This window comes from Lithobates pipiens, unplaced genomic scaffold (assembly GCF_037356315.1).
Source record: "Lithobates pipiens isolate NorthernLeopardFrog02 unplaced genomic scaffold, aLitPip1_a1.2 Scaffold_23, whole genome shotgun sequence".
NCBI lineage: Eukaryota > Metazoa > Chordata > Amphibia > Anura > Ranidae > Lithobates > Lithobates pipiens.
This window is the reverse complement of record NW_027507785.1, coordinates 9,393,514-9,403,687: the sequence shown is the minus strand read 5'-3', so window position 1 is coordinate 9,403,687 and position 10,174 is coordinate 9,393,514. Positions and strand designations below refer to the sequence as shown.

Below are 10,174 nucleotides of genomic sequence, written 5' to 3'. Positions count from 1 at the left end.
ATGAGCATACCGTGCCGTTCCTTCAGAGAACTGTGCCATGGCTGTGACTCCCACGTGCCCCCAAGCCCGGCATCCAAGCACATTATGCCATTGCCTTGCAGGGTGTAAATACGGAGCCTTGAAAAAGTATTCATACCCCTTGAAATTTTCCACATTTTGTCATGTTACAACCAAAAAGGTAAATTTATTTTATTGAGATTTTATTTGATAGACCAACACAAAATGGCACATAATTGTTAACCTGAGAAGAAAGTTAACATAAGATATGATGCCTCACACTTCACCTGTGCTGCCTGAGCTGTCCCTGAGAGGTTCACAACTAAGGGGCCGACCTCCATCAACCACCACCCATTACAGGCTGTCCCAGAGGTTATACCTTGAGCTCACCATACATGTTGCAACCTGACTGTATAATCTCCTTTAGATCTACCAACAACTATATAGCGCTGCCTGTTAACTGAGAGTAATGCTGCGTACACACGATCAGACTATCCGCCGGACTTGGTCCGGCGGACCAGAAAATCCGCCGGACAATCCGCCCTTATGAATTAAGTCCATACCAGGTGACGGGGCCAACGACGTGTCAATCTCGCCGCCAAAGGCGGCGACATTGACTTACTTCACTAAGCCCATCTACTTGGAGCCGCGTTCAAAATGAACAGACTTTCCTCAGGCTGTCCCAGAGGTTATACCTTGAGCTCACCATACATGTTGCAACCTGACTGTATAATCTCCTTTAGATCTACCAACAACTATGTAGTGCTGCCTATTAACTGAGAGTAATGCTGCGTACACATGACCAGAGTGCGCCGGACAATCCGCCCGTGTGTGGGCTCCCTTTGTCCCTTTGTGGACTGTGACGAAGAAGAAAGCCGGGCTCCTCCGCTAGTAAAAGAACAAGCAAAAGAGCAGAAGATAGCGGAGGAGTCTGGCGAGAAGACCCCCCAAGACGGAAGAAGACCCCCGGAGCTGTGCAATAAATTATTTTAAAACCTTGTGTTGTGTTTTATTTACATTTTTTTCACCAGGTGAATGGGTAGGGGTAAATTTTACCCCATACTCATTCACATAGGGTGGGGGGGGCGGTATCTGGGGGCCCCCTTATTAAAGGGGCTCCCGGATTCTGATAAGCTCCCCGCCCGCAGACCCTGATAACCAACGGCCAGGGTTGTCGGGAAGAGGCCCTTGTCCTCATCAACATGGGGACAAGGTGCTTTGGGGTGGGGGGCCGCAGGGCCCCCCTTCCTCAAAGCACCCCCCCATGTTGAGGGCACGTGGCCTGGTACGGCTCAGGTGCTCGCTCGTCCCCGCCCCCTTTCCTGACCGGCCGGGTTGTGTGCTCGGATAAGTGTCTTATATGGACCTTGGGGGGACCCCCACGCTGTTTTTTCCCCTTTAAGTCCATACCAGGTGACGGGGCCAGCGACGTGTCAATCTCGCCGCCAAAGGCGGCGACATTTACTTCCTTCACTAAGCCCGTCTACCCGGAGCCGCTTCCAAAATGAACGGACTTTCCTCCGTGTGTGCGCAAGTCCGTTAATTTCAAAAGTCCGGCGGACTCCCACCATAGTCCGGCGGACCTAGTCCACCGGAAAAGTTTGGTTGTGTGTGGGCAGGTCCGCTCATTTGGAAAGTCCGGCGAACTTTCCAGCGGTTGGTCCGCCAGACTAAGTCAGCCGGATAGTCTGATCGTGTGTACGCGGCACGAGTTTAATACTGAAAAATATTAGCCTAAGCTTTTCTTATTCTTATCTGCTTCAAGAACCTTAAGTAAAATACTTGTTTATTTTGCTACAGTTTGGCATCTGTGTAATTGCATTACGACTTTGAAATATGTCCCAGGGTGTCAGAGGTGTCGGGATGCTAGCAAGGTCAGGGCAACCTTTGAGAACAGTCATCTTTCACAAGGGGAGGTAGAACTAGATTGGCTTCCATCCAGGTACACAGTAACTCCGCCAGTAGCAGGCCAAGGAGGACCAAAAAATCCATCTACATCACTTTCTCGGGCAGGGGGTCTGGGGAAGACTGACTTCCCAAGTTCATTTCTCCAAAGACATGCTGGTAGGTTAATTGGATCCTGTCTAAAGTGGCCCTAGTATGTATGAATTTGAGTTAGGGGCCTTAGATTGTAAGCTCCTTGAGGGTAGGGACTGATGTAAATGTATAATACATATATGTAAAGCACTGCGTAAATTGACGGTGATATAGAAGTACCTGATTAGTGCAGTCCCCCACACTTTTGCCAGGAACATTCAGATTACCAAGTAGACAGAGTAGGTACCTACCGGCCTATGGGAGCAACAGATCAAAATAATAATTTTATCTTGAAAGAAAATTACTACGAAGCTTTCTTAAATTGATCAAAAAAGATGAAAAAAAAACTAACTAACTCAAAGAAATGAAAACTTTACATTAAAGACTATATAGAGAAAATTCTGCATTAATGTAATTACCCAACAACAAACAACCAGAGACATCAGGTTCACATCAGTTTGTCTCCCCAAAGCTCATCTTCTTTCAGCTGTCAGTTTGTTAAACATTTTGGTGCAACCTACGTACATGTAATGTCCAGTAGTGGTGGTCATCTCCATCTAACGGCCAAGTGCACAGTACTTAGTTCAATGTTATCCCACTAGCCTTCACGCACAAGAAACCACCAGAAACATGTAAAGGGGGCCAAAGGTTTTGATTATCTAGTGGCCTCCACAGAGTTTAATCTAGCACTGGACACTCCCAGCAGCAAACAGAACCAAATAATAACCAGAGAGCAGGAGAGACCCAAGAAAACTGAACTATCAAGACAGCTCAGACAGACTTGGGTCTCTCCTGCTCTCTGGTTATTATTTGGTTCTGTTTGCTGCTGGGAGTGTCCAGTGCTAGATTAAACGGCAGGGTAGCTACACATGGCTAAGACCAGAAATCATGCCTGCCTACCTTGTGAGGGGGAGCGATGATTGGGCAGTCTGTCAGCCTCCCCCCATCTCCATTGGCTGGAGCTTCCTGCCCTCTTTTTACCCTCCCTCAATTGGAAGGCGAGCTTGGGATGGCGCCTTCTCTCTGATTGGCTAGCCAGGGAGATGGCCAGGAGCCAACAGTGAGCCCTGGATCTGCCCGATGGCCGAGAGTGACCTGGCTGAGCCCTGCAGGGAAGAAGGCAGCCCGAAGTGAGGCCCAGGAGCTGGCGGAACTATACTTTCCAGGTGAGAGGAGACACCCCAGGTGCCCCAACAACAGGAACATGGGGGGGGGGGGGGAGGGACACGGTGTGACAGAAATGTATGACTCTGACCACATGGTCCCAGCAATATGTGTTCCCAGGAGGTGATGCGTGCGTTTCACATTGGCCTCAGTGCTTCTTCAAACCTGAATCTGACTTTGTTGGCTGCCATTTTCTATTTTGGTATAGAATCGTTGGAATGTTCCTGTGGTGTGCAGCCGTTCTTCTCTTTCTATTGATCATTGGTGGCGGGCCGTGGCTTGCACCCAGCGCATTCGGACTGTAGTGACTGATCACCTGGAGCGGAGTTTTCCTTGTTTAAATTTGTGTTACCTGCCTGATGTATCCTGGAATTTTGGACAGGCAGCATAGAGACCCCCCCCATTACATCAGAGTCTCTTTATAGTAGCACCCCCTTTGGAGACCCCTCCATTACATCAGATTCCCCTTTTATCAGAGACCCCCTTGGACTTGCTCTGTGTATATGTTGGAGTGTGTCCCCCCTTTGCTTAGTCTCTTTATGAACATGTTTTATTTTTGTTTTATTCTTGACATGTCTGTTATATGGTTTTTGTACTTATCGTGTAATACGTATAATATACAGTACTGAAAAATAAAAATGTCTCCGAACTTTTTTTTAGCTGGCTCCTAAATTCAAAGCAAAATTGTCAAGCCCCGTGTTATGGAATGGAGTAACTGAAATGCAATAATAGTCCAATATAGGTACTTTTTTAACTGAAGTTTTATTAATTTCATGAACTACATTTTTTAGAGCATAAATACAGACTAATGGTTGAATACATCAGATATACAGAGCTATTAACCACTTAAAAGGATTGTAAAGGTTCCCCCCCTTTTTTTTTTAAACATACAGTGGTGTGAAAAAGTGTTTGCCCCCTTCCTCATTTCCTGTTCCTTTGCATGTTTGTCACACTTAAGTGTTTCGGAACATCAAACCAATTTAAACAATAGTCAAGGACAACACAAGTAAACACAAAATGCAATTTGTAAATGAAGGTGTTTATTATTAAAGGTGAAAAAAAATCAAAACCATCATGGCCCTGTGTGAAAAAGTGATTGCCCCCCTTGTTAAAACATACTATAACTGTGGTTGTCCACACCTGAGTTCAATTTCTCTAGCCACACCCAGGCCTGATTATTGCCACACCTGTTCACAATCAAGGCATCACTTAAATAGGAGCTGCTTGACACAGTAAGGTCCACCAGAAGATCCTTAAAAGCTACACATCATGCCGAGACCCAAAGAAATTCAGGAACAATTGAGAAAGAAAGTAATTGAGATCTATCAGTCTGGAAAGGGTTATAAAGCCATTTCCAAAGCTTTGGGAATCCAGCGAACCACAGTGAGAGCCATTATCCACAAATGGCGAAGACATGGAACAGTGGTGAACCTTCCCAGGAGTGGCCGGCCGCCCAAAATTACCCCAAGAGCGCAGCGACGACTCATCCAAGAGGTCACAAAAGACCCCACAACAACGTCCAAGGAACTGCAGGCCTCACTTGCCTCAGTTAAGGTCAGCGTTCATGCCTCCACCATCAGGAAAAGACTGGGCAAAAATGGCCTGCATGGCAGAGTTCCAAGGAGAAAACCACTGCTGAGCAAAAAGAACATCAAAGCTCGTCTCAATTTCTCCACAACACATCTTGATGATCCCCAAGACTTTTGGGAACAACATTCTGTGGACCGATGAGACAAAAGTGGAACTCTTTGGAAGGTGTGTGTCCAAGTATATCTGGCGTAGAAGGAACACTGCATTTCATAAAAAGAACATTATACCAACAGTAAAATATGGTGGTGGTAGTGTGATGGTCTGGGGCTGTTTTGCTGCTTCAGGACCTGGAAGACTTGCCGTGATAAAAGGAACTATGAATTCTGCTGTCTACCAAGAGATCCTGAAGGAGAATGTCCGACCATCTGTTCGTGTACTCAAGCTGAAACGAACTTGGGTTCTGCAGCAGGACAATGATCCTAAACACACCAGCAAGTCTACCACCGAATGGCTGAAGAAAAACAAAATGAAGACTTTGGAGTGGCCTAGCCAAAGTCCTGACCTGAATCCTATTGAGATGTTGTGGTATGACCTTAAAAGGCCGTTCATGCTCGAAAACCCTCTAATGTAACTGAATTAGGACAATTCTGCAAAGATGAGTGGGCCAAAATTCCTCCAGGACGCTGTAAAAGCCTCATTGCACGTTATCGCAAACGCTTGGTTGCAGTTGTTGCTGCTAAGGGTGGCCCAACCAGTTATTAGGTTTAGGGGGCAATCACTTTTTCACACAGGGCCATGATGGTTTGGATTTTTTTTCACCTTTAATAATAAACACCTTCATTTACAAATTGCATTTTGTGTTTACTTGTGTTGTCCTTGACTATTGTTTAAATTGGTTTGATGTTCCGAAACACTTAAGTGTGACAAACATGCAAAGGAACAGGAAATGAGGAAGGGGGCAAACACTTTTTCACACCACTGTACATGTCATGCTTATCTCCTCTGTGCAGTTGGTTATGCACAGAGTGGCCCCGATCCTCCTCTTCTGGGATCCCTCAGCTGGACTCCTGACTCCTCCTCTTCTCGAGTTCCCCCTGCCGGAGAATGCATTAAGGTAAAAAAGACGCCAAGGGTTTACAACCCCTTTAAGGACCAGGCCTATTTTTCAAACTTGGTGTTTACAAGTTAAAATCATTTTTTTTTTATAGAAAATTAATTAGAACCCCTAAACATTATATATATATTTTTTCAGACACCCTAGAGAATAAAATGGAGGTTGTTGCAATACTTTATGTTACACCGTATTTGAGAAGCGGTCTTACAAATGTAATTTTTGGGGAAAAAATACACTTTTTTAAATAAAAAAAATAAGACAACAGTAGAATTAGCACACATTTATATTGTGAAAGATAATGTTACACTGAGTAAATTGCTACCCAACATGTTATGCTTCAAAATTTTGCTCACTTGTGGAAATTATTATTATTGCTATTATACACAATTTATATAGCACCAACAGTTTACGCAGCCTTTTACAATGTATGGGGGGGGGGGGGGGCAACACAATTACAGTACAATACAGAAGGTACAGGAGGGCCCGGCTCGTAGAGCTTACATTCTAAAGGGAGGGGGTGGTGGTACAAAAGGTAATAGCTGCAGAGAATGATTTGATGGGGGGGGGGCTCAGGGACAGTTGTTAGGTGGGTGTGGGATAGGTTTCCCTGAATAAATGAGTTTTCAGGGATCTCCTAAAGGTGGACAGGGTAGGGGCTGATCTGACAGACTGAGGCAGGGAGTTCCAGAGGATGGGGGAGGCTGCGGAGAAGTCTTAAAGGCAAGCATGAGAGGAGGTAACAAGGGAGCTAGAGAGCAGGAGGTCCTGGGAGGAGCGGAGGGGACGATTTGGGTGATATCAGCAGATGAGGTTGGTGATGTAGATGGGTGGCGATGTTGTGGATGGCTTTGTATGTTATGTATGAAATGGCGTTAAACATTGACCCTTAAAAATCTCCATAGGCGACTTTTTTACATTTCTACAGGTTACCAGTTTTCATTCTGACTGGTGGCCGCTGTCAGTTTGGAGTTCTCCAGGGAGAGAGAGAGAGCAGAGATCTGGACACAGACATCGCTTCCTGTATCGTGTGAGGGCCCACAAGCTGTGCCTTTAACCACCTTCCCGATCAACAGCTGACTGCATCATATGGCCTGACCAGACATTGGAGGAAAAGGCCCTGGCTGGGTATTAGCCACCTCAACCTTCACCTTTGACCTCAACCCGATAGACCACCTTTGGGATGAATTCAAGAGACTGCGAGCCAGGCCTTCTCGTCAAATATCAGTGCCTCACTTCACAACTACACTTCTGGAAGAATGGTCAAACATTTCCATAGTAACACTCCTAAACCTTGTGGACAGCCTTCCAAGAAGTTGAAGCTGTTATAGCTGCAAAGGGCGGGCCAACTCAATATTGAATTCTACAGGCTAAGACTGGGATGCCATTAAAGTTCATGTGCGTATAAAGATAGGCGTCCCAATGGGTGTATAGCGTATGTTAAAATGAAGGGCCTTTGGGCATTTGATCTGAGAGTAGCATTGGTACTGGAATTTTCTTCTTAGCATTATGTTTCAAGATTTCAAAAAACATTATGAGTTAAATCTTTGGAGAAGTTTGCATTAAATGATCTCCTGTGGCTAGTTATCATTAGTCTAGCGGCTCGTAAGAAGTGAATCACTATAGTTCTCTATCTAGTAGGATACCCATATGCTTAACAAGACTACATTTGGTAAATAAGTGGAGAATATACTTGTTACTTCTGCCATGATTCTAAAAACTTAAGATCAACGGCTTCAGAAAAGCCAGGCGCCGAGAGGGTTAACAACCCATAGGCAGAGGGCTGTCATGACTTTGAAAACATGACAGTCATTGGCAGATAGGGGTTTTTAGTGTAAGGGGAACAGCGATTGGCTAGGGGTTGAGGCAAGGAGGGGTTTAGCAGAAGAAAGTGTAAACCCCTCCCTCCCATAGTCAGCAGAGCGCCAAGAAATTCCTCCCTGGGAATGGTAGTGGTAGTGCAGGTTGTTTCTTTCTCTTTGTGTATTTTGTGTCTGTTTTGTGTTTCAGGTAAAGATGGAAGTCGTGGCAGTGGCTGGTGTTTTGGTCTTTGCAGGTGAAGGAAAAGAGTTCGGAATGCAGAGTCAGGACCTGGCGGTGGTATGGGTCCTGAAGATGGTAATCCAGTTGACTAAGGTTAGCTGGAAAATTGGGATGGGGACACTGCGGTAAGTGGGCGTCTTTGAGTCAGCATGTCGGCTTGAGGCCTAATAACCCATGGCAGAGGAACCGCTGTGTCTATATTTGGTTACAGATGGTTTTCTGATTGGTGGACCTGCAAAGACCAACACTAGGTGGAGCTGATAGTAGTCAGAAATGTGGTGTGTTATGTGTTTTCTATGTTATTTGTTTACGTTATTTAAAAGATATATATATATATATATATATATATATATATATATATTTGAGAGTTTTATATGGTTTTGTTAATAATAATAAAGTTAACGGCTGCTACGGCCTATTTTACTCCAAAAGAAGTGGTATGGTCTTTATTTTAGAGGTGATAAGAAAGGGGAGTGTTTATAGGTTGTAGCATGACGCATATATGTTGTACATGAGTCATGACAATTTTATACATCCGGAAAATATGAAGGACATTTCCCACTTGCCAATGTTTTCTAGGAGACAAATGTTTACCTAGTCAATGGGGAGTCCAATACCATCTTAATGTAATGTTTTGGATATTTACTTTGATGGTACGTCACCGTTGTTTTAATGAAAAGTAGTGTGTAGTTCCTCTTCCCATTTCTCTAATAAAAGCAAATTCACCAAAATTTATTTTAGCTTGAGGAAGAGGCTGTAGAATAATGATAACGAGGCTGTAGAATAAAGATATACCCAACTTCAATTTTGAAAGTTGGCAACACCCAGACTTTCATTGGGACTGCAATCTTGGAAAAGATTTGAAAAGGATTAAAGGGATTGGCTAAACTGCTGGGTTTGGAAAAAGCTTATACTGGTCTGCTAAGGAGGGAGAATCACCCATTGTAGGAAAGACCCGTAGACTGCCAGCTACTAAGGTTTACATAGACAATGAGGAGATCATATATGAGAAGTTCAGTCCCGAATAGAAAATATAGATACATTTTGGTTGACTCTGGTGGTTAAATGTTTTTCCAAGATGCTGCGAAGTGTTTGCTTTATTTCCTTGGTCCTGAGACAATAGATGATCGGGTTGGCCACATGGGGCATGAACGTATACAGACAAAGAAGTAGGACATTGATATCGATGCTGAGTCTTACTGGCATTAGGTCTGCAGTGTAGGCGAAGAGTCGGGGGATATAGTAAACAGCAATGACAAGTATGTGGGTGGTGCAGGTGTAGAAGGCCTTCTGACCATTTCCAGAAGAATGGATCATTGCAAGGATGATGATGTATGAAAATATTATAAACGCTAAGGGGGTGAGGAGCACAAACAATGCAAGTGCAAAAGACAAATATCTTTGGAAAGACATATCGTCGCATGACAAAGCGTGAACAACAATATTGTTACAGAAACAACTATTGATTCTAACACGACCGCAGTAAGAAATTGTAGAGTCGGAGAGTGCGGCGTACAATGGAGTCAGAGATGTTAAAAAAACAAATATGATGCAGACTCTTCCCAGCCGTTTGTTGGAGATAATGGAAGAATACCGAAGAGGCCTGTAGATAGCTACATATCGATCTATAGCCATGAGCATTAATATGAAGGCATCCATGGTGCCCAACTGATGGACCCAGAAGACCTGGAAGAGGCACCCAACAAAGGACATGGTTGCTGCTCCAAACCAATACCTAGCTATGATTTTGGGCAACGTTATTGTATCAAACAGAAGATCAGAAGCAGAGAGGATTGCTATAATAACGTACATTGGCTTCTGTAGGTGTTCTTTCAAAACAATTAAGCTTATCACAGTGCCATTGGCGAACAGAGAGAAGATGTACACCAAGAACAGAGCAGTGGAGACAAGTGGGAAAAAGGTCGGTGAAAGACTTGGAAACCCAACAAGGATAACTTCAAGAATCCTAGACTGATTTGACATCCTTGAGGAGTCCATCAGAAGGAACTAGAACACAAATGAAATAAATGTTAGACAATTTGTAATAATTTACAATTTTTCTTTCATGTTTTTTTTCACTGTAAGGCCGTCCCTGCCTTATTGAAGAAAGACGGTGTGGCCAGAGACAGAAAGGTTGCAAATACAATGTTTACATATAATCACATTTATGAACTATTGGATGTCCATGCTGGACCACTGGCTGAAGATAGCCCAGCATGCTCTGTTAGCCTATCCTGCTAATATCACAGGTTGCCTTCAATACAGTGGGCAGATTTGTAACTCAAAAACTGC

The 10,174-nt window shown here is 44.2% G+C and overlaps 1 protein-coding gene across 1 annotated transcript; it reads right to left on the bottom strand.

Moving 5' to 3' along the window:
• Window positions 1-8,896: 8,896 nt before the first annotated feature.
• Window positions 8,897-9,880, bottom strand: LOC143926802 (olfactory receptor 56A5-like). Its single transcript, XM_077450850.1, has one exon. The coding sequence runs from the start codon at window positions 9,878-9,880 to the stop codon at window positions 8,897-8,899; it is 984 nt and encodes a 327-aa protein (XP_077306976.1).
• Window positions 9,881-10,174: the final 294 nt, after the last annotated feature.

Coding starts and splice junctions, on each gene's coding strand:
- LOC143926802 (XM_077450850.1), bottom strand. CDS start 9,880: ATGGACTCCTCAAGGATGTCAAATCAGTCTAGGATTCTTGAAGTTATC.